Source organism: Cherax quadricarinatus, chromosome 13, assembly GCF_038502225.1.
Source record: "Cherax quadricarinatus isolate ZL_2023a chromosome 13, ASM3850222v1, whole genome shotgun sequence".
NCBI classification, from domain to species: Eukaryota; Metazoa; Arthropoda; class Malacostraca; order Decapoda; family Parastacidae; genus Cherax; species Cherax quadricarinatus.
The window spans coordinates 20,661,491-20,686,490 of NC_091304.1; the positions used below are offsets into that span (position 1 = coordinate 20,661,491).

At 45.5% G+C, this 25,000-nt stretch overlaps 1 protein-coding gene across 5 annotated transcripts in view; it reads left to right on the plus strand.

Moving 5' to 3' along the window:
• The window catches only part of LOC128688506 (uncharacterized), a 145,236-nt gene that overhangs the window by 36,840 nt on the left and 83,396 nt on the right, over nt 1-25,000 (plus strand). For all 5 annotated transcript variants that reach the window (XM_070084573.1, XM_070084574.1, XM_070084570.1 and 2 more), the window contains exon 2: nt 1-3,733. This exon is cut by the window's left edge and continues 969 nt beyond it. In XM_070084573.1, the coding sequence (XP_069940674.1) occupies nt 1-3,733 (3,733 nt within the window). The remainder of the gene's footprint in view (nt 3,734-25,000) is intronic.

The following is a 25,000-nucleotide window of genomic DNA, read 5'->3' on the forward strand; positions in this document are numbered from 1 at the left end:
TGACGTCACCGAAACATTAGACGGGACCCCTTCTCCAGCCCCGGAAAAGTGCAGTGAAAACGGAGACGTAGATGGAGGTAGTGGGAGTGTTTTGGTTCCCTCTAGTAAATTTAGCGAGGGTAACAATGACGATAACAATGGAGGGAGTTCAAAAGTTAATGGTGACGCTGGTAATAGGCTAAGTAGCGAGCATAACACGAGTGTTAAACGAGACGCAGCCCGTGAGAGGGAAAGTGGCACAGGTAGTAGTGGTGAAGGTCGCACTGACACACACCATGTGAAAAGCTCAGTAATGATAGCACCTCTCCAGAGTAATAAATTTATTCAGAGTGAAAGTAAATCCAAAAGCAGGGAAATTTGTAAACTGCAAGGAAACGATGAATTACTGAATAATAATAATAATTATAATAAGGAAGTTGGAATTAACATAACGAAGCAAAAAATAAATACTCTTCGGCAGAATTTTCTTTCATCTTTGTCTACAGATGATGATAATGAAGATGGTGATGGTTGTGGTACCCCGGACTTTGTGGTTTTGCCTCATCACATGGATAGTCATTTTCAGGAGACGACTGAAGATTCAGTCCTTGATGGAAGAAACAAACGTGAGGATGGAGACGAGGGAGTTGTTGAGGCAATAGAGATCCCGAGCTGCAAGAGTGACGGTGGTAATGTGGGTGATTTACAGCAGGAAGTAGTGAACAAGAGGGCGGAGGTAGAAGTGGCAAGTGCCAGGGTTGAGCCAGCTGGTGCTACTTCTGTGTCTGCAGTGGTGCTGCATACCACACAGCACCGCTTCCAGCCGCACCATGGTGAAACCCCTCTGGATGACGTTCATGTCGAGAACGTGGGATCAGTGGGAAATGTTTGTGTCGAATCTCTTCATGTGCTGACAGATACCGTAGCAAGGTCTGTAGCACAAGAGAAATCAGGGGGTGTTCAAGTGGCTACTGAAGATGGCAAAGTTTCTTCTTGTGTTCCAGTGAATCCTGGGAGTAGAAACGTTAAGCTTGAGTGTGATATTTTTGCTAAGGGCCCGCTGAATGATGACACTAATTCCATCTATGTTGCTCCCCTCCACTGCGCTCCTGTTGCCCAGCTGCCACCCACACCACCCAGCTCCCCACCCACGCCTCCTTCCTCTCCACATGCATCCATGCCACTTGGCGAAGAAGAATGTAGTGTGCAGTCCACCTGCTTGAAAGGTCAATCCACAGATTGTGTTAATCTCTTGTTGCATCAGTCTAGGAAGCACAGACGATTACAAAGATTCCGGTTACCTGATGTTCCAGTGTTCTCGGCTGTCAGGAACCTCCAGCAGGAGGGAGTGGAGGCGGCGGAATGGCAGACGAGGAGCGAGTGCGAGTCGTGGCCACCCGCGCAACCGCCCAAGCAACATGGAAATCCACACGTGCAGCTCCCCGCCGCCAACGCTCATTGCGGAACGGCGGACCAGTTGTGTCACCGGTCTCTGCAGTCACTCAAGGGAGGCGCAGGAAACAGCCAGCAGCCTGGGGACACGGAGGAAGATGCGCAGGGACACCACCCTCACACAGTTAACCTCATTGGGTCCGGCAGCCGCCTAAGCCCATTATCTGGAGAGCCGCCTTATCACGCCGACGTAGCCTGCGGGCCAACCAGATACAATAGGCGAGCGGGAAAGTGTGCAACTGAAAGTGTGCATGATAATAAAAGCGTTATTGTATTAGGATCCGTAGTGCCCAGGGCGGAGCAGAATACCAAACATTCAGTAGATTTTCCCTGCATCTGTGGCAGTGGTGGACATTCTAGTGACAACCAAAGAAATTCGCCAAGAGCTACCTCAGCACAAAACAACTCTCAAGGAAACAGAGGAGCTACGCCAACAGCGAACTTAGTTAATTGTGATATTAGATTGTGTGAGTGTAGGACTGCGGTTGGTAGTGGTGCTAGTGACAATGATAATGTCTTTGAAAGTGACTCGTGCTGTAGTGACGGTTCGTGTTTGGGCCCTATAAATTTTGACAGTGACGACAAAGTCCCCAGTGATGGATATGATGAAGAACAAAAACATAAGTTACGGGAGGCGTGCAAGGACATAGCACGCGCCCTGAATGCTCTTCCTTCTCCAGTGCCTCAGGACGACATGGTTGGGTTTCGAGAGGCGAAGCGATCACTCAATCCAAAACTAGAGTACCGGGACCAAGAGGTGGAAGCTCACCTCTCAGACTCTGAGCAGCAGCCAGGGGTGGAGAGACTTCAGGTGAGTATGAGAAGCACAGGCACCAGTACAGCTTCAGATGAAGAGCGTAGAAGTAGCCTCTACGACAACTGTGGCACGAATGGCAGCTCGTGTGAGTGTGGCCACTGCCATGCTAGTGACGGGGAGAACAAGCAGTGTAAGCGACCTCCTGTCATCATGGACAAGTGGAAGGCTAACAAGTGCACTGAGAAGGACCGGTACAGCTGTGGCAGTGAACAGGACACGAGTGATTACGAGCAGGAGGACGAAGGTTTCAGGACAGACGCAGGAGAAGGATGTCGTACTGATGAGTTCGATCCTGTAACTACGTCTGACGACAATGATTACGATGACTATTGTCAAACAGATGACTGTGGTGAAGAGTGTGATTACTGTAGTGGTGACGACGCCGAGGACGAAGGGGAAGATACTTGTTATTTCTGCAAGCACAACCAGAGCCTCAGTCCTATATGTAAGCACCCAGGCGTCATAACAAATGGCATTCTTAAGTCGTTCAATGCCCGACGTTCAGAGGAAAAGGAGGCTGTGCGGGTGCCCCGTCAGAGGTCTCTGGCCCTACAGGCAGCCATACAGCGTCGCCGACTTACGCGCCAGGGGCTTGTGGCTATTAGAGAATCGAGTATTACAAGCGACGAGCTACCGGAATCAGAAGAGGAACGCTCTAATGATGGCAGCAATTGTGACATTTCTAGTAGTTGGAAGTTCGGTTTGTGTCGTGATATAACAATGTCCAGAGACTCTACGCTACGCAGCATTCGTAGTGAAAGAAGTTCTTCTTCATTGCCTTTAAATAAAGGGAGGCAGAGAAATAAAGAGAAATCAAATTCCCTTCCTGGAGCAAACTCTCGATCTTTAGCAAGTGAGCTGACAGTAAGACAATCATCGGCAGTAATGACGCCAGTGAGACAGATTTCTACATCCGAAGACGAATCTGGCTCACACGGTTCCCTTCCTTGTCTGCCACCCCGTCCACCTCGCGCCCCTCGCATGAGACCTCCATTGACACCCAGCCCACCTGCAGGAGGCTCAGCTGTGCCTCCAGCCTCCCCCGGCAGCCCCCGTCCAGCAATGGGCGTGCAAAGTCTGCAGCAGAGGTCACCGGGAACACCTCGAGCACTGCATGTTTCTGGACTGCCTGTGGCGCCGCGCACAGTGGCGCCTCGCAGCCCTAGCAACCCTAACCCTCCGTATGGGTTCCCGGCAGCGGGGACGGCCCTCTTGTGTCCAGGAAGCCCGGGGCTAACAGGACGGACCACACCTTCACCCGGGGCCACAGAGGGGCCACCGCCTGCGTCTCCCCGTGTCAATAGCCGCGCGGGGGCGCTGGTGACCCGCAACTTTTCCATCAGCGACGATGAAGGTGGTGGGCGATTGTCGGGTGGGCGGCGACACGTGACCATCACGAGGCACGAAAGCGTGTACCGTGAGGTAGCAGAGAAAGGATACCACTTGCTCCCTGGATCACCAGTCGACCCCTACTGGCTCACATGGGTTAGTAACAATATTAAATTGTATACTTTTTAATATTACATATTTTCCTAACGTTTGTCACCATGATTTTTTTATTTTATAATTTAGCAACATGCCCCGCCACGAGCGAGCCTCATTTGTTTTATGACCTGGAATCATTCAGGTGAAATTTGAGTAACCAGTTTGGAGTTAAATAACTACCATAAAAACCAGAAAGGAGACTTAAGTCATCCACACCCACTGGTCTGATGATACACAAGACCTAGGTCTTGAACATAGTTTTTGCTCTATTGTGGTGGACTAACACTTCACAAAAACTGTATTACAGGAGGTTGATGCTCGCTCACATTGCACGTTAACATACAATCTTTTACACTCACTAGAACGAAAAGTTAGGATTTGCATATACAAGTAAACAGCTACCAAGTACAAAAATTTTACAGCACGAATGTAATATAATTTTCTTAATATTTAATTGTAATGTGATGTTGCTGGGTCGTCTAATATGGTAAGTAAGATTTTTTTGTATGACAGTAATTATGTAATAATGTTTTTACTTCCTATTGCATGAAGGATGTAATTTTGTTTGTTGGCAGTAGGTTGGTTAGGCAGCAACTATCCATTTAATTTTTGAACCGGCAGGATTGATTTGTCTGCCTTAGAACCATGTAAATTGACTGGCAAATCTCATAAACTTATACATTTATGTGCATTTATCAATACTTTCCTTCGTGTTTCTTGATATTTATTATTCCTGTCTTATTATCTTTGTAATTCAGGAGTCCTAGTCTGAAACGGGGCCTCGGGTCTCTGGAATCATTAGCAGAAAGTCTCTCTATGTATGTTCTGATATTTAAAGTCAGTTTATGTTCTGATAATTCAACTAGAAAAAATGAAAAACTTTGGATAAAACTTGGAGAGGGTCTTGAATGTGATATTCGGAAGTTGATTGATAGCAATGTTACATATCCGGTCTTAGATGAGTAGGAGAGGCTTTTTTTTTCCAAAGTACCCTGGTAGACAATGCATTGATATTTGTTGTAATTTATATAGCTTGAAAGGCAAAGCCTAATCACAGTGAAATAATAGTATTAACGCAACATTAAAAAAAAAAACAAGTTCATACTACTTAGTCCTACTTATGTATTGCCCACGGTTGACACGAAAGTTCCTAGGAAGAAAAGCTAAGACGAGAGGAGAGAGTGGCTTGTGTAAAGAAAGATTAACAACTCAGATGGCCTGTCGTTGTGAGGAATGAGTGGGAGGGGGGGGGATTAAGGGGTAGCAGTGTCATGCAGCAGCTTCTGAACTGTTTGTTACGTAGTGCGGACCAGCTGCAAGCATGCACGCTCACGAGCATGGAGTCATGAACGCACACACCCATTCGTGTAGGGGAAACATGCTGTTTCCTACAATTCCTTTCTCCCCTCTTTTGTCCTGTCAGTTTCTGCTATCTTCCCCTTCTGTTCTCTCGTATCATTCACTCTTTCTCATCTCCCTCACTCAACCCCTCCCTTCCCCTCCCCATTCCCTTCTCTGTTTGTGTCTCATTTCTCTTTAACAAAGCCAGTCAGAACGTACTTGACATTCTCACTTTAGATGTTAATAATTAAAATAAACTGGTATGAATCATTCCAGTTTTAGTATACTCTTAAAGCAAGGACAGACTTAACCATTATTATGATAAAGACGATGGTTATATCTTTCCCAACGCTTCAGATGTTTAGACCATCAGGATACATGTTTTGTCATCCCTCACCATAAGACATCTTAAGTGCTTCATTTGATCGTGAAGAATATAAACATTAAGTCTTCAGGAATTCGACCAAATATAATTCTTTTTCAAAAATTTTACCGGATTATTTTTCTATATTTAATTTAAATCCGTATTTTTTAAACACTTGTAAATCATTGAAATGTTAGTATACATTATAACGAAACGAAATTGTATTAAATGCAATAGTTGGTACAATAGTAGTTTCTCTTTAACGTATAACAACTACTTACATTGTCCATTTTTAAAGGACTGTTTAAATTGTTCGCAATTAAGAATCCATAGTATACCTTGTTTGAACATTAAAATGGTATAAAATACCGACAGGTTGTTAGGTAAGACACATATGCAACAGTTAGGTATCTTTATTTTGAAACGTTTCGCCTACACAGTAGGCTTCTTCAGTCGAGTACAGAAAAGTTGATAGAAGCAGAAGATACTTGAAGTATCTTCAAGTATCTTCTGCTTCTATCAACTTTTCTGTACTCGACTGAAGAAGCCTACTGTGTAGGCGAAACGTTTCAAAATAAAGATACCTAACTGTTGCATATGTGTCTTACCTATACCTTGTTTGTTGATTTTATCATCAGTGTGGAATAATCTTGTTACATTGCTAAATAAATAACAAAAAGGCACAATACCGTGACTGGAACGATACACAAATAACCCGCACATAAAAGACAGAATGAACATTAAAATGGTATAAAATACCGACAGATTGTTAGGTAAGACACATATGCAACAGTTAGGTATCTTTATTTTGAAACGTTTCGCCTACACAGTAGGCTTCTTCAGTCGAGTACAGAAAAGTTGATAGAAGCAGAAGATACTTGAAGACGATGTAATCAGTCCATCACCCTTAAAGTTTTGAGGTGGTCAGTCCCTCAGTCTGGAGAAGAGCATTGTTCCGTTGTCTGAAACAATATGAAGTTGAAGAGACAGAATCGGGCCTTATATAGTGCCAGGAGGTGAGACGTAGGTTGATTTGGGAGGGCAGGTCCCTCTCAAACCCAGCCGTTCTCACTAGTAGAGGTTGTCGAAGTAGATGGTCTGTACCAAGATACCCTTGTGTTGCAGTGTCTGACAGAATGAACATTAAAATGGTATAAAATACCGACAGATTGTTAGGTAAGACACATATGCAACAGTTAGGTATCTTTATTTTGAAACGTTTCGCCTACACAGTAGGCTTCTTCAGTCGAGTACAGAAAAGTTGATAGAAGCAGAAGATACTTGAAGACGATGTAATCAGTCCCTCACCCTTAAATGTTCATTCTGTCAGACACTGCAACACAAGGGTATCTTGGTACAGACCATCTACTTCGACAACCTCTACTAGTGAGAACGGCTGGGTTTGAGAGGGACCTGCCCTCCCAAATCAACCTACGTCTCACCTCCTGGCACTATATAAGGCCCGATTCTGTCTCTTCAACTTCATATTGTTTCAGACAACGGAACAATGCTCTTCTCCAGACTGAGGGACTGACCACCTCAAAACTTTAAGGGTGATGGACTGATTACATCGTCTTCAAGTATCTTCTGCTTCTTTCAACTTTTCTGTACTCGACTGAAGAAGCCTACTGTGTAGGCGAAACGTTTCAAAATAAAGATACCTAACTGTTGCATATGTGTCTTACCTAACAATCTGTCGGTATTTTATACCATTTTAATGTTCATTCTGTCAGACACTGCAACACAAGGGTATCTTGGTACAGACCATCTACTTCGACAACCTCTACTAGTGAGAACGGCTGGGTTTGAGAGGGACCTGCCCTCCCAAATCAACCTACGTCTCACCTCCTGGCACTATATAAGGCCCGATTCTGTCTCTTCAACTTCATATTGTTTCAGACAACGGAACAATGCTCTTCTCCAGACTGAGGGACTGACCACCTCAAAACTTTAAGGGTGATGGACTGATTACATCGTCTTCAAGTATCTTCTGCTTCTATCAACTTTTCTGTACTCGACTGAAGAAGCCTACTGTGTAGGCGAAACGTTTCAAAATAAAGATACCTAACTGTTGCATATGTGTCTTACCTAACAATCTGTCGGTATTTTATACCATTTTAATGTTCATTCTGTCAGACACTGCAACACAAGGGTATCTTGGTACAGACCATCTACTTCGACAACCTCTACTAGTGAGAACGGCTGGGTTTGAGAGGGACCTGCCCTCCCAAATCAACCTACGTCTCACCTCCTGGCACTATATAAGGCCCGATTCTGTCTCTTCAACTTCATATTGTTTCAGACAACGGAACAATGCTCTTCTCCAGACTGAGGGACTGACCACCTCAAAACTTTAAGGGTGATGGACTGATTACATCGTCTTCAAGTATCTTCTGCTTCTATCAACTTTTCTGTACTCGACTGAAGAAGCCTACTGTGTAGGCGAAACGTTTCAAAATAAAGATACCTAACTGTTGCATATGTGTCTTACCTAACAATCTGTCGGTATTTTATACCATTTTAATGTTCATTCTGTCAGACACTGCAACACAAGGGTATCTTGGTACAGACCATCTACTTCGACAACCTCTACTAGTGAGAACGGCTGGGTTTGAGAGGGACCTGCCCTCCCAAATCAACCTACGTCTCACCTCCTGGCACTATATAAGGCCCGATTCTGTCTCTTCAACTTCATATTGTTTCAGACAACGGAACAATGCTCTTCTCCAGACTGAGGGACTGACCACCTCAAAACTTTAAGGGTGATGGACTGATTACATCGTCTTCAAGTATCTTCTGCTTCTATCAACTTTTCTGTACTCGACTGAAGAAGGCTACTGTGTAGGCGAAACGTTTCAAAATAAAGATACCTAACTGTTGCATATGTGTCTTACCTAACAATCTGTCGGTATTTTATACCATTTTAATGTTCATTCTGTCAGACACTGCAACACAAGGGTATCTTGGTACAGACCATCTACTTCGACAACCTCTACTAGTGAGAACGGCTGGGTTTGAGAGGGACCTGCCCTCCCAAATCAACCTACGTCTCACCTCCTGGCACTATATAAGGCCCGATTCTGTCTCTTCAACTTCATATTGTTTCAGACAACGGAACAATGCTCTTCTCCAGACTGAGGGACTGACCACCTCAAAACTTTAAGGGTGATGGACTGATTACATCGTCTTCAAGTATCTTCTGCTTCTATCAACTTTTCTGTACTCGACTGAAGAAGCCTACTGTGTAGGCGAAACGTTTCAAAATAAAGATACCTAACTGTTGCATATGTGTCTTACCTAACACTAAAAGACAGAAGCTTACGACGACGTTTCGGTCCGACTTGGACCATTGACAAAGTCACACTAACAGAGGAGGAGCAGGACGGCTATATATAGGCAGGAAGAGGTGGAGGTAGTAGTAGTGGTAGTAGTAGTAGTAGTAGTAGTACAGGAATTGTATATAATACCGACAGGATGAAATGACACATGCACAACACCCGGGCATCTCCACCGTAGACGTTTCGCCATCCAGCCAGCCACTGGATGGCGAAACGTCCACAACAAAGACAACCAGACGCCGCACATGTGTCTAATATCATCAGTAGATGTAGTAGAAGAAGAAGAGGTAGTAGTAGTGGTAGTGGTAGAAGTGGGAAATAAGGAAGACGAGCCAGTCAAATACAAAGGAAGGGGAGCACTGCAAGAGAGCTAGAAACCCACAGAGGGAGAGCAAGCGCACCGAGGTGCGTGAAAGGGGAAGTGGTGAAATAAAATAAAGAAGGAACAGAAACACGAGACAGGAGAGAGAAAGACAACCCAGAGGAGAAAAGGAGAGAGGAAAGGGGAAGAGGAAGAAAAAAAAAAATGAGGATTCAGGTTAAGTCACGGGTGTTCTGAAGTTTGGAGCATTTTACAATGTAGTGGGAGAGGAAGGCATCTACAGAGACGAAGCCAGGGCTAAGGTTCATACAAGGAAAGTTGTGTATAAGAGAGGATTCAACTAAACGGCGACTGTTCGAGTTGGAAGTAGGAAAGACAGTTTTAGCAGAAGACCAGTCAATAGGATGGCTATGATCTCTGACGTGACAGAAAAGAGCATTGTTAGTGTCGGCAAGCCTAACACTATTTTTGTGCTCCCTAAGTCTGTCAGAAAGAGATCGACCAGTTTCTCCAAAGTATTGAAGAGGACAGGAGGAGCAAGAAAAGGAGTAGACACCAGGAACATCTGTAGAGGGAGAAGAGGTATGAACGAGATTAGTGCGAAGAGTGTTAGTCTGGCGGAAGGTAAGCTTGATGTCTAAGGGACGGAGAGAATTGTTGAGATTAGAAAGACCGGAAATGTAGGGAAGGCAGAGGATAGAAGAGTTCCCATGAGTAGAGAGTTTGGGAGAGAAGAAATTGCGTTTAGCACGTGAGAGGGCAGAGTCTATGAAATGGGAAGGGTAGCCAAGACGGGAGAACGAATTATAAAGAGTGGAAATTTCTGCTGGAAGGAACTGAGGATCACAGATGCGGAGGGCACGGAGAAAGAGGGAGATAAGAACACTTTTCTTGACAGGGGAAGCATGATAGGAAAAGTAGTGAATGTACATGCCACTGTGCATAGGTTTACGGTAAACGGAAAAGGAAAAACCTGTATCTGAGCGGTGGACATGGACATCAAGGAAAGGAAGTAAGGAATTAGATTCCCATTCAGCTTTAAACTTAATGGAAGGGGCAAGATTGTTAAGAGCTTCAAGAAAAGGTTGGAAGAGACTGGAGTCATGAGTCATGTGTGTGTCTTGTTACATTGCTAACAAGATTATTTCAGAGTGATGGAAAGGTACATACTTGTATGTACCTGTCATGGTTTTAGTAAATAAAGAGCAGGAGAGAGACTTTGTTGTTCCTTTCACAAGACTTTACTGTCTTAACTTTCTATATACTAAAAAGCTCATTGCAATTTTTATTTATAACCTATTTGGAAAAAGCACTGTAAACAAAATTAACATTCTTTTTCTGTATGCCTTTTCTATGACTCATACCGTCCTCTTCATTTTTTTTTACATTTGTCTTCTTGTATGTGTGTTGGGGGGGGGATGCCCAGCAGATCTAGAAAACTTTTGTTTATTGAAAAAAAATAAAAATGAAACCAGCCATTTCTGGGTCCCGTCTTTCCCGTGGGTGTGGAGGGCGGGGCGACCTGCAGCTGGGGATCACGACACCAGTTACTTGATATCAACGGAACGTTATGTGACCCCTGCCTTTTTCTCACCTCTGTAGCTTATAATTGCTAAGAAAATTTCACGAGCCACGAGCACTACACTAATCAAGACTGACTACAATTGCATTGCCCTAAATAATGGGAATGCAACATCAGACGGATAAACGAAACTCTTGTACAAATTTCTTGTTATATTTCAAGAAAACTATTAAAATAATAGAACAGTCTGTGTACCTTTACCATATGCTAGAGGTTTCTTTAGACTTCAGCAACGAGAAAATTACAGTGTAGTTAAAGTATAATTGACAAAGGAGTAAGTGTAATTGCACAATTACAGCAAACCTATTTAAACTTAAATTATACCAAGATTCGCACATCATCATACCTGAGATCTTGATCCCTTGGTTCAAAAACAACATAACCTCTCCCTTCCCCACCCGTAAAGTAGCACATAGCAGGAGTCATGACTGTGTAAACAAAGCAGAGAGCTTAACCGCAGGAGGGAGGTTGATGAAATGCGGCGGCGGTAGTGTAAGTGGGAGTTTACTTAAGTGGGAGTGCTGGCGCTACCCGAGTTCACACTTTGTAAACGCCTACTCAGTGCTGACTCCTTTCGGGCCAGAAAACTATCCACTTTACGCGTTCATACTCACATTCATACCACCACACTAACGTTCACATATTAATATGTTGGTCAGTGGTGAGCTGGTCTACTCGCCCAACCATTCCTACTCATACATCATCTGTATAACTTATTTTTAATACTTATTACACAAAATATTGTTTGCAAGACATTAGTTGATAGTTTGTTACATTTGTCTTGTTCATTTCCTTAGGATCAAGTCTCCTTACACCTAATCTCCCCGTTCACTTAAATAGTAAATAGATACCAGAATGTTAGTCGACTGTTGTGGGTGACATTCTGGATGATGGTGGTACTGTACTTTATACATAGCTAAACTTTGAAATGAGTTAAACTAGGACTTAATTTGTAAATTTAATAATGCAGAGGAAAATAAAAGCTCTTGCTAAACCAGTGCTTTCGTATATCCTTTTTTTTTTTTAATCCAAATTTGACAAATTTATATCTTGTTTGTCTTGACGAGACATTTTCGTCACCTTATTTATATAGCATTTATTATATTATGCCTATATTTCATTTGTACCTTGTCATTATATTTACTTCAATCTACCCCGTTAGGGAGATTGTAAATTTAGGGTTCTTAATGTCCTTTTCTTGACAAAATTGCTGATAAAATACAGGGGATTAACTCATCCATCACTGCTTTTCCAACGCGGTCATTGTTATGCTGTAGTAAAAGTCCTGAACTGTTGCCGTTCTTTCAGATTTCTGCTAACAGCAAATTAGGTTTTTACGCGTATCCACATAAGAACATAAGAAGGAACACTACAACAGGTCTACTGACCCATGCGGAGCAGGTCCATGTCCCCCCCCCATTAGCCCAATGACCCCCCCCCCCGGATAAGCCCAATGACCCACTCAGTCTGGTTACCTCCACTCAAGGAAGGAGCACGGCACTAGACCCAGCAGCACAAGCTAGTCAGGTCCAACTCACACCCACCCACACCCACTCGTGTATTTATCTAACCTATTTTTAAAACTACACAACGTTTTAGCCTCAATAACTGTACTCGGGAGTTCCACTCATCCACAACTCTATTACCAAACCAGTGCTTTCCTATATCCTTCCTGAATCTGAATTTTTCCAATTTGAAACCATTGCTGCGAGTCCTGTCTTGGCTGGAAATTTTCAGCACGCTATTTACATCCCTTTTATTTATTCCTGTTTTCCATTTATACACCTCGATCATACCATCGCTAATTCTACGCCTTTCGAGATAGTGCAGATTCAGGGCCCTCAGTCTATCCTCAGAGGGAAGATTTCTGATACATGAGATCATCTTTGTCATCCTCCTCTGTACGTTTTCCAGAGCATATATATCCATTCTGTAATACGGTGACCAGAACTGAGCAGCATAGTCTAAATGAGGCCTAACCAAGGATATATAGAGTTGAAGAACAACCTGAGGGCTTCTATTATTTATACTTCTTGATATGAAGCCAAGAATTCTGTTAGCTTTATTGCGAACACTAATGCACTGTTGTCTTGGTTTTAGATTACTGCTAACCAGAACTCCTAAATCCTTTTCGCAATTGAACTACTTTCGTCACTGTTGGAACCACACCGTTAGCCTACTCAAATCACAATGAAACTTGTTAATGTCTTCAGATTTGTTTCGTTAGTGAACTTTTGTTGCTGTTCTCTCGTTTGGTGCTTCACTATGAATCCCAAAACTTTTAAACTTATCTAGCTCCCCACGTACTCTGCCCCTACCTGAAGTTTACTTGACTCAGGAAATCGTATAGTATGGTTTTTTTCTGGAGTTTACTTAACTGACGTCCATTTCGGAGGAGGGTGGGGGGGGGGGTTCGTCGCCCACACGGCCCGGTCCCAAATCAGGCCTCCCGTTGGATGGTCTGATCTACCAAGCTGATGGTGCTAGCAGTACGCAGTCCAGAGTATGCATTACAATCCGGCTGATCAGGAAATTACCCAGTTCCCACCTGAAGGTAGCTAAGGGGGGTTTGTTAGTAATTCTCCTTATGTGTGTGAAGAGGGTTATTGAAGTCTTGTTCCCTTATACCTAATGAGCTATCTCGTATTGTCCTCATAGCACTCTTTTCATTGGGGGTATTTTGCAACGTCTGCCAAACCCCATGTTTTTATAGGGAGTGATGTATGTGTGCACATTTGAGGCCAGTCTTAGAATTTTTCAGGTGTCAGCTAGGATTTTTTTTTTTTGTTGACATTACAGTTCAAGGGATTTCAAGCCAGTGCAGTTCGTTCCCATGCTGCCCTCTACGTCAGACATGGTGCCCTCTTCCTCTCGCATGCTCCTTTTTGTCCCACGCCTCACATCCACATGCTCGTCTCTGTTCCCACAGTTTATCTCCATATGCACCCCTCTGCCATCATCTAATACCCTCTACAAACAACCTTCACTCCTACATGCACCACTCTACTATTGAATGCTCCACTTAACTCCCATCTCCCAGAAGTCATCCGCCGACATACTCTCGTTGAAACATTACACTCATACATCCATCTCATTATACCCGGGTACACAATCCTCAAAATATGCGCGTCCCCTGATTTAACACAAATGGGGTGATGAGTCCGCTAGGAAACGGTGACTTCCTGTGTGTGTGTGTGTGTGTGTGTGTGTGTGTGTGTGTGTGTGTGTGTGTGTGTGTGTGTGTGTGTGTGTGTGTGTATGTGTGTGTTTTGTGTGTGTGTGTGTGTGTTTTGTGTGTGTGTGTGTGTGTGTGTGTGTGTGTGTGTGTGTGTGTGTGTGTGTGTGTGTGTGTACTCACCTATTTACTCACCTATTTGTGGTTGCAGGGGTCGAGTCCTAGCTCCTGGCCCCGCCTCTTCACCGGTTGCTACTAGGCCCTCTCTCTCCCCGCTCCATGAGCTTTATCAAACCTCGTCTTAAAACTGTGTATGGTTCCTGCCTCCACTACGTCATTTTCTAGGCTATTCCACTGCCTTACAACTCTATGACTGAAGAAATACTTCCTACTATCTCTCTGACTCATTTGTGTCTTCAACTTCCAATTGTGGCCTCTTGTTTCTGTGTCCCCTCCCTGGAACATCCTGTCTTTGTCCACCTTGTCTATTCCACGCAGTATTTTATATGTCGTTATCATGTCTCCCTTGACCCTCCTGTCCTCCAGTGTGGTCAGGCCGATTTCCCTTAATCTTTCCTCATAGGACATTCCCCTTAGCTCTGGAACTAACCTTGTCGCAAACCTTTGTACTTTCTCTAGTTTCTTGACGTGCTTTATCAAGTGCGGTTTCCAAACAGGTGCTGCATACTCCAGTATGGGCCTGACATACACGGTGTACAGTGTCTTGAATGATTCCTTACTAAGGTATCGGAATGCTGTTCTCAGGTTTGCCAGGCGCCCATATGCTGCAGCAGTTATCTGATTGATGTGTGCTTCCGGAGACATGCTCGGTGTTATACTCACCCCAAGATCTTTCTCCTTGAGTGAGGTTTGCAGTGTGTGTGTGTGTGTGTGTGTGTGTGTGTGTGTGTGTGTGTGTGTGTGTGTGTGTGTGTGTGTGTGTGTGTGTGTGTGTGTGTATAAGTAATAGTTAAAGTTGCAGCACAGCTGGAGACTTCAGGTTTATGAAGACTTCGTGTGAGAAGACGAGATTTAGTGGCGATGATGTCATACATACTTTGGTGTGAGCTTACAACATAACAAGTCTTTCCATTGGTGTGAACTTACTACACATCACGCTCCACTGGTGTGAGCTTACTACACATCACGCTCCATTGGTGTGAGCTTACTACACATCACGCTCCACTGGTGTGAGCTTACTACACATCACGCTCCATTGGTGTGAGCTTACTACACATCACGCTCCACTGGTGTGAGCTTACTACACATCACGCTCCATTGGTGTGAGCTTACTACACATCACGCTCCACTGGTGTGAACTTACTACACATCACGCTCCATTGGTGTGAGCTTACTACACATCACGCTCCACTGGTGTGAGCTTACTACACATCACGCTCCATTGGTGTGAGCTTACTACACATCACGCTCCACTGGTGTGAGCTTACTACACATCACGCTCCATTGGTGTGAGCTTACTACACATCACGCTCCACTGGTGTGAACTTACTACACATCACGCTCCACTGGTGTGAGCTTACTACACATCACGCTTCACTGGTGTGAACTTACTACACATCACGCTCCACTGGTGTGAACTTACTACGCATCACGCTTCATTGGTGTGAGCTTACTACACATCACGCTCCATTGGTGTGAGCTCATTACACATCACGCTCCATTGGTGTGAGCTCATTACACATCACACTCCATTGGTGTGAGCTTACTACACATCACGCTCCATTGGCGTGAGCTTACTACACATCACGCTCCACTGGTGTGAGCTTACTACACATAACGCTTCACTGGTGTGAGCTTACTACACATCACGCTCCATTGGTGTGAGCTTACGATACAGCAGACAGTACTCCTTTACTACATCAGCTCTCAGCAACCCTCGTACTAACCTCTGGTCATTTCTTACGTTGTGATTTGTCTTTAAAACGTCACCAGCCAACATGGCAAAGCTGCATTGTGCCGGCCTTGTTATTTAAATGTTAGCATGACTCGGCATCACCTTGTTTGGAATGAAGGTCCTGATGTATAAAATTTTATATATACATCGATATTTTTGCTTACGCAACTTAGCACTAATACCTCAAGGCCATGATTCGAATCTCTGCCACTAAATTTTTATTTCATAAACGGACAGTTATTTAAGTATCCTGTTCATTATTGACAAGTGCATTCTTAACAGGTTGTTGTATTCATTTTTACGTAAAAGGACGAGGCAGCCGGGGTCATGACCTAGCCTCCCCACCCTCGTTTCACAGGAAGGCTGGAGGGAGGTAAAGGAGAGAGGGAGCAGAGGTATTTAGTATGGTTATCCAGTCAGGGTTCCATCCTTCCTGTCTCTGTCCCTTCCATCATCATCTACATTCTCTTTGCATTCCTTAGGTTTTTCCGCCCTCCGCTTTTCACCATTCCCGTTTTATTCGTTCATCTCTTTTATTTTCTTCTTTAAACACGGAGTGACATAACTTGTGACCGGTTTCGAGAGTCTTCCTGCTCCTCCAGTTCAGCTTGGAGCCAGGCTTTTCTGGTGCTTGTCTAGTCAACCAGGCCGTTGCTGTTGTGGCTCGGTGACCCACATATTCATCACAGCCTCGTTAATCTGGCACTCGATGGAAGTAGTAATCGAGTTTCCTCGTGAAGACTTCTTCACTTGTTCCTGCAGTATTTTGAGACACCCCCCCCCACACACACGCACGCACGCGCGCGCGCACACACACACACACACACACACACACACACACACACACACACACACACACACACACACACACACACACACACACACACACACACACACACACGCACGCAGACACACACACACACACACACACACACACACACGCACGCAGACACACACACACACACACACACACGCACGCAGACACACACACACACACACACACACACACACACACACACACACACACACACACACACACACACACACACACACACACACGCACACACACGCAGACACACACACACGCAGACACACACACACACACACGCAGACACACACACACACACACACGCAGACACACACACACACACACACACACACACACACGCAGACACACACACACACGCAGACACACACACACACGCAGACACATACACACCCACACACACATATACAGGATTTTACACCTTCCTGTGAAGTGACCCTATAACCCTTTCCCCCCATCTCTCTCCCTCTCCTCTCCTCTCTCTTCCTCTCTCTCTCTCTCTCTCTCTCTCTCTCTCTCTCTCTCTCTCTCTCTCTCTCTCTCTCTCTCTCTCTCTCTCTCATCCTCTCACTCTTTCTCTCTTCCTCTCTCCCTCTCTCTCTTCCTCTCTTACTCTCTTCCTCTTCTTTTCTCTCTCTCTCTTCCCTTGTCACTCCCCCCTCTCTCTTACCTTTTCCCTCTCACTTTCTCCCCCTTTTTCCCTTCTTTTCCCCTCCTTCTAGGCTCCCCTTCTCTCTCTCCCTATCTCTCACTCTCTCCCCCTTTTTCTTTTTCTCTTTCTCTCTCTTTCACTAAAAAAAATGGTTGGGACTCGCAGGAATCAGGGATCAGATGACAATGGTACTGGTAGGGAGGAATGGATGGAGGAACAGTGGAAAAGGATAGAGCAAGAATGGGAGAGAAAATTAGGAGAGTTTTCTGAAAAAATGGAGAAAGAGCTCTCTGTGAAATGGGAAAAGAGGTTGGAGAAGGAGACGAAGAATTGGGAGGCACAAGTCGAAACTGCAGTAGCCAGGGTAAAGGTCCTAGAATTTGAGGTAAACAGGTTGAAGCAAGTCTCAGGGGTAGTGACCAGAGAAGACACACCATACTATGATGAGAGGCTGAACAGGAAGGAAGGAGATATGAATTATGCTAAGGTCATATCAGCCTGCAAAGAAGGGCCAGGGAGTGGAAGGGAAGAGCAGATGGGTGCAGATGGAGAGGGAGATAGGTCGAGTGCTGAGGCACAACCATGCTACCAAGAGCCACTGGAAAAATCAAGGGAGAAAATGACCTCATACAGACAGGAACCAGAGTCACAGAGGGAGAAGAAATGGGAGGAGGAAAGGGCAAAATCAGTGATTATCCATGGGCTTCGGGAGAGAGAGGAAAGGACACACACTGAAAGACGGCAGGAAGAAAGAAAGGAGATTGAGAAAATCATCACGGAAATAGGGGGAGAAGACATGGATGAGATTGTAAATTTTCAGAGAATAGGGGGGTACTTGAAGGGGAGAAACCAACCGATCAAGCTGATTCTCAGGACAGAAACAGTGCGGAACAGGATCCTCCAAGAGAAACCACGGTTGAAAAGCTCGGAAGAGTACAAGAAGGTGTTCCTAGACAGAGACAGAACACAAACAGAGAGACAGCAGCTGAGGGAGAGGACAAAAAAGCGAAAGGAGCTAGGAAAGGAGACAAGGATGGAACCAGCAGAGGTCAGTCAGAGCAGAACAGAGCAGCAAGGGCAAGCACACACACAACTATCCTCAGAACCCCACAACCTATCACACCATCCCAACACACAATACAATCCATACCCACAGCTTCCACCCAACCCCCAACCATAGAATCCCACAGTATGCTACCAGGTCTCCCAACCCCACAGGCCCCCCAAACCACAGTGTTGGAAAGGAAACTGAAGGTATGATACACAAGCGCTGATGGAATAACAAACAAGTGGGAGGAGTGGCACGAAAGAGTCAAAGAGGCATCACCAGACATCATAGCGATCACAGAAACCAAGCTTACAGGTATGATAACAGATGCCATCTTTCCAGCGGGATACCAGATCCTGAGAAAAGACAGAAGGAACAGGGGGGGTGGAGGAGTGGCATTGCTGATCAAACACCGATGGAATTTTGATGAGCTGGAGAGAGGAGACAGCGGAGAAGAAAGTGATTATGTAGCGGGAACGCTTCACTCTGGTGGTCCCAAGGTGATAATTGCAGTGATGTATAACCCACCACAGAACAGCAGGAGGCCAAGGCAAGAGTATGACGAGAGCAATAGAGCGATGGTTGACACACTGGCTGCAGTGGCCAGAAGAGCTCATGCATGCAGGGCAAAGCTCCTGATCATGGGCGACTTTAACCACAAGGAGATCGAATGGGAGAACTTGGAGCCACATGGGGGCCAAGATACATGGAGGGCTAAGATGATGGAGGTGGTACTGGAAAACTTCATGTACCAACACGTAAGGGACACTACAAGAGAGAGAGGAGAGGATGAACCAGCAAGACTGGACTTAGTATTCACCTTGAGTAGTGCAGATATTGAGGACATCACATATGAAAGACCCCTTGGGGCCAGCGATCATGTGGTCTTGAGCTTCGAATACACAGTAGAGCTACAAGTGGAGGGGAAAGCAGGAAGGCCAGGACAAATGAAACCAAACTACAGGAAAGGGGACTACACAGGAATGAGGAACTTCCTGAATGAGGTTCAGTGGGACAGAGAACTGGCAGGGAAGCCAGTTAATGAGATGATGGAATATGTAGCAACAATGTGCAAGGAGGCTGAGGAGAGGTTTGTACCCAAGGGTAACAGGAATAATGAAAAAGCCAGGATGAGCCCATGGTTCACCCAAAGATGCAAGGAGGCAAAAACCAAGTGTGCTAGGGAATGGAAGAAATATAGAAGGCAAAGGACCCAGGAGAATAAGGAGAGCAGTCGTAGAGCCAGAAACGAATATGCACAGATAAGAAGGGAGGCCCAACGTCAATATGAAAACGACATAGCAGCAAAAGCCAAATCTGACCCGAAGCTGTTATACAGCCACATTAGGAAGAAAACCGTTAAGGACCAGGTAATCAGGCTAAGGAAGGAAGGAGGAGAGACAAGAAATGACCGTGAAGTATGTGAGGAACTCAACAAGAGATTCAAAGTGTTCACAGAGGAGACAAGGGGGCTCCAGAAAGACGGAGAGGTGGGGTACACCACCATGTGCTGGACACAGTACACACAACCAAGGAAGAAGTGAAGAGGCTTCTGAGTGAGCTAGGTACCTCAAAGGCAATGGGGCCAGATAACATCTCTCCATGGGTCCTGAGAGAGGGAGCAGAGGCGCTATGTGTACCCCTAACAACAATATTCAATACATCTATCGAAACAGGGAGATTGCCTGAGGCATGAAAGGCAGCAAATGTGGTCCCAATCTTCAAAAAAGGAGACAGACATGAAGCACTAAACTACAGACCAGTGTCACTGACATGTATAGCATGCAAAATCATGGAAAAGATTGTCAGGAGAAGAATGGTGGAACATCTAGAAAGGAATGATCTCATCACCAGCAGCCAACATGGTTTCAGAGACGGGAAATCCTGTGTCACAAACCTACTGGAGTTCTATGACATGGTGACAGCAGTAAGACAAGAGAGAGAGCGGTGGGTGGATTGCATTTTCTTGGACTGCAAGAAGGCGTTTGACACAGTACCACACAAGAGATTAGTGCAAAAACTGGAGGACCAAGCAGGGATAACAGGGAAGGCACTACAATGGATCAGGGAATACTTGTCAGGAAGACAGCAGCGAGTAATGGTACGTGGCGAGGTGTCAGAGTGGGCACCTGTGACCAGCGGGGTCCCACAGGGGTCAGTCCTAGGACCAGTGCTGTTTCTGGTATTTGTGAACGACATGACGGAAGGAATAAACTCCGAGGTGTCACTGTTTGCAGATGACGTGAAGTTGATGAGAAGAGTTCATTCGATCGAAGACCAGGCAGAAATACAAAGGGATCTGGACAGGCTGCAGACCTGGTCCAGCAACTGGCTCCTGGAGTTCAATCCCACCAAGTGCAAAGTCATTAGGATTGGGGAAGGGCAAAGAAGACCGCAGACGGAGTACAGTCTAGGGGGCCAGAGACTACAAACATCACTCAAGGAAAAGGATCTTGGGGTGAGTATAACACCAGGCACATCTCCTGAAGCGCACATCAACCAAATAACTGCCGCAGCATATGGGCGCCTGGCAAACCTCAGAACAGCATTCCGACATCTTAATAAGGAATCGTTCAGGACCCTGTACACTGTGTACGTTAGGCCCATATTAGAGTATGCGGCACCAGTTTGGAACCCACACCTAGCCAAGCATGTAAAGAAACTAGAGAAAGTGCAAAGGTTTGCAACAAGACTAGTCCCAGAGTTAAGAGGTATGTCCTATAAGGAGAGGTTAAGAGAAATCAACCTGACGACACTGGAGGACAGGAGAGATAGGGGGGACATGATAACGACTTACAAAATACTGAGAAGAATTGACAAGGTGGACAAAGACAGGATGTTCCAGAGACTGGACACAGCAACACGGGGACACAGTTGGAAGCTGAAGACACACATGAATCAAAGGGATGCTAGGAAGTATTTCTTCAGCCACAGAGTAGTCAGGAAGTGGAATAGTTTGGGAAGCGATGTAGTGGAGGCAGGATCCATACATAGCTTTAAGCAGAGGTACGATAAAGCTCATGGTTCAGGGAGAGTGACCTAGTAGCGACCAGTGAAGAGGCGGGGCCAGGAGCTTGGACTCGATCCCTGCAACCTCAACTAGGTGACTAGGTGAGTACACACACACACACACACACACACACACACACACACACACACACACGCAGACACACGCAGACACACACACGCAGACACACACACGCAGACACACACACGCAGACACACACACGCAGACACACACACGCAGACACACACACGCAGACACACGCACGCAGACACACACACACACACACACACACACACACACACACACACACACACACACACACACACACACACACACACACACACACACACACAGGAAAGAATCAAGCAGACGTCCCCAGACATCATAGCAGTCACAGAAACAAAACTCACCGGGATGATAACAGACGCAATCTTCCCATCCGATATCAGATCCTGAGGACAGATGGAGGGATCAGAGGGGGAGGAGTTACACTACTCATTAAAAACCGATGGGGATTTGAGGAAATGGAAGGAATGGACGAGAGGGACTACATAGGTACAATTCAGTCTGGGGGACATAAGGTAGTCACTACAGTGACGTACAACCCACCGCAGAACTGCAGGAGTCCAAGAGAAGAATATGAAGAGAGCAGCAGAGCAATGGTGGACACACTAGCTGAGGTGGCCAGAAAAGCTCACATGGGTAGAGCAAAGTTACTAGTTATGGGTGACTTCAGTCACAAGGAGATTGATTGGGAAAAGCTGGAGCCACATGGGGGTCCCAAAACATGGAGAGCCAGGATGATGGATGTGGTACTGAAAAACCTCATGCATCAACATGTTAGGGATACTACCAGAGAGAGAGAGGTAATGAACCAGCAAGACTGGACCTCATATTCATCCTCAGTAGCTCGGACATCGAGGACATCACATATGAAAGGCCCCTTGGAGCTAGTGATCATGTGGTCCTGAGCTTTGAATATATAGTAGAGTTACAAGTGGAAAGGGTAACAGAAGAAGGATGAGAGAAACCAAACTACAATAGGGGGGACTACACAGGCATGAGGAACTTCAAGCAGGAGGTTCAGTGGGACAGAGAATTTGTAGGAAAATCATTAAACGAAATGGACTACGTGACAACAAAATGCAAGGAGGCAGAGGAGAGGTTTGTTCCCAAGGGCAACAGAAATAATGGGAAGATCAGAACGAGTCTTTGGAATACCCAAAGGTGTAGGGAGACAAAAACAAAGTGCACTAAAGAAAGGAAAAAGTACAGAAGACAAAAGACCCAGGAAAGTAAAGAGATTAATCGAAGAGCCAGAGACGAGTGTGCACAGATAAGGAGGGAGGCCCAGCGACAGTACGAAAATGACATATCATCGAAAGTCAGGTCTGACCCGTAGCTGTTGTATAGCCACATCAGGAGGAAGACAACAGTCAAGGACCAGGTAATCAGCCTGAGGAAGGAAGGTGGGGAGCTCATAAGAAACGACCAAGAAGTATGTGAGGAGCTCAACGTGAGATTTAAGGAAGTATTTACAATGAAGACAGAAAGGACTCCGGGAAGTCAGAACAGGGGGGTACACCAACAAGGGATATACCAACAAGTGCTGGATGAGATGCACACAACCGAGGAGGAGATAAAGAAGCTGCTAAATGAACTTGATACCTCAAAGGCAGTGGGACCAGACATCTCTCTGTAGGTCCTTAGAGAGGGAGCAGAGATGCTGTCCCTGGATCTGGATACCTGGAGAGAGTTCTGGGGGTCAACGCTATTGCGGCCCGGTCTGTGACCAGGCCTCATGGTGGATCATGGCCTGATCAACCAGGCTGTTACTGCTGGCTGCACACAATCCAACGTACGAGTCACAGCCCGGCTGGTCAGGTACCGACTTTAGGTGCTTGTCCAGTGCCTGCTTGAAGACAGCCAGGGGTCTGTTGGTAATCCCCCTTATGTATGCTGGGAGGCAGTTGAACAGTCTTGGGCCCCTGACACTTATTGTGTTGTCTCTTAACGTGCTAGTGACACCCCTGCTTTTCTTTGGGGGAATGTTGCATCGTCTGCCGAGTCTTTTGCTTTCGTAGAGAGTGATTTTCGTGTGCAAGTTCGGTACTAGTCTCTCTAGGATTTTCCAGGTGTATATAATCATGTCTCTCTCCCGTCACTAATAACAATTTTCAACACTTCCAGTGAAACTGGGGAAATACCTGAGGTATGGAAGACGGCAAATGTAGTACCCATTTTTAAGAAATGAGACAGACACGATTCACTAAACTACACATCAGTGTCACTGACGTGTAGAGTATGCAAAGTCATGGAAAAGATTGTCAGGAGGAGAGTTTTGGAGCACCTAGAATGGAACAAGCTTATAAATGACAACAGGCATGGATTCAGGGAAAGAAAACCCTGTGTCACAAACCTACTGGAGTTTTATGACAAGGTAACAGGAGTAAGACACGAGAGAGAGGGGTTGGTAGATTGCATTTTTTTGGACTGCAAGAAGGCCTTCGCCACAGTTCCTCACAAGAGATTAGTGCAAAAACTAGAGGATCAGGCATGCGTAACAGGAAGGGCACTGCAATAAACCAGAGAATACCTGACAGGGAGGCAACAACGAGTCATGGTACGTGACGAGGTGTCAGAGTGGGCGCCGGTGACGAGCGGGATTCCAGAGGAGTCAGTCCTAGGACCAGTGCTATTTTGGTATATGTGAATGACATGACGGAAGGGATAGACTCAGAAGTGTCCCTGTTTGCAGATGATGTGAAGTCAATGAGGAGAATTAAATCGGATGAGGATCAGGCAGGACTACAAAGAGACCTGGACAGGCTACAAGCCTGGTCCAACAACTGGCTCCTCGAATTTAACCCCGCCAAATGCAGTCATGAAGATCGGGGAAGGGCAAGGAAGATCGCAGAGTATAAGCTAGGTGGCCAAAGACTGCAAACCTCACTCAAGGAAAAGGATCTTGGGGTGAGTATAATACCGAGCTCATCTCCTGAGGCGCACATCAACCACACAACTGCTGCAGCATATGGGCGCCTAACAAACCTGAGAATAGCGTTCCGATACCTTAGTAAAGAATCGTTCAAGACTCTGTACACCATTTACGTGAGGCCTATAGTGGAGTATGCAGCACCAGTTTCGAACTCACACTTGGTCAAGCACGTCAAGAAATTATAGAAAATGCAAAGGTTTGCGACAAGACTAGTTCCAGAGCTAAGGGGAATGTCCTACGAAGAAAGGTTAAAGGGAATTGGCTTGACGACACTGAACGACAGGAGGGTTAGGGGAGACATGATAACGATCTACAAAATACTGCGAGGAACTGACAAAGTGGACAGAGACAAAATGTTCCAGAGATGGGACACAGAAACAAGGGGTCACAAATGGAATTTGAAGACTCGGATGAATCACGGAGATGTAAGGAAGTATTTCTTCAGTCACAAAGTTATCAGGAAGTGGAATAGTCTGGGATGTGATGTAGTGGAGGCAGGATACATACATTGCTTTAAGAAGAGGTATGATAGAGCTCATGGAGCAGGAAGAGTGACCTAGTAGCGACCAGTGAAGAGGCGGGGCCAGGAGCTGTGAATCAACCCCTGCAACCACAACTAGGTGAGTACACACGCACGCACACACGCATATACAACAGGCCTAGTGTGTAATTGACTTGTGCCTACGAGACAGAATGGTA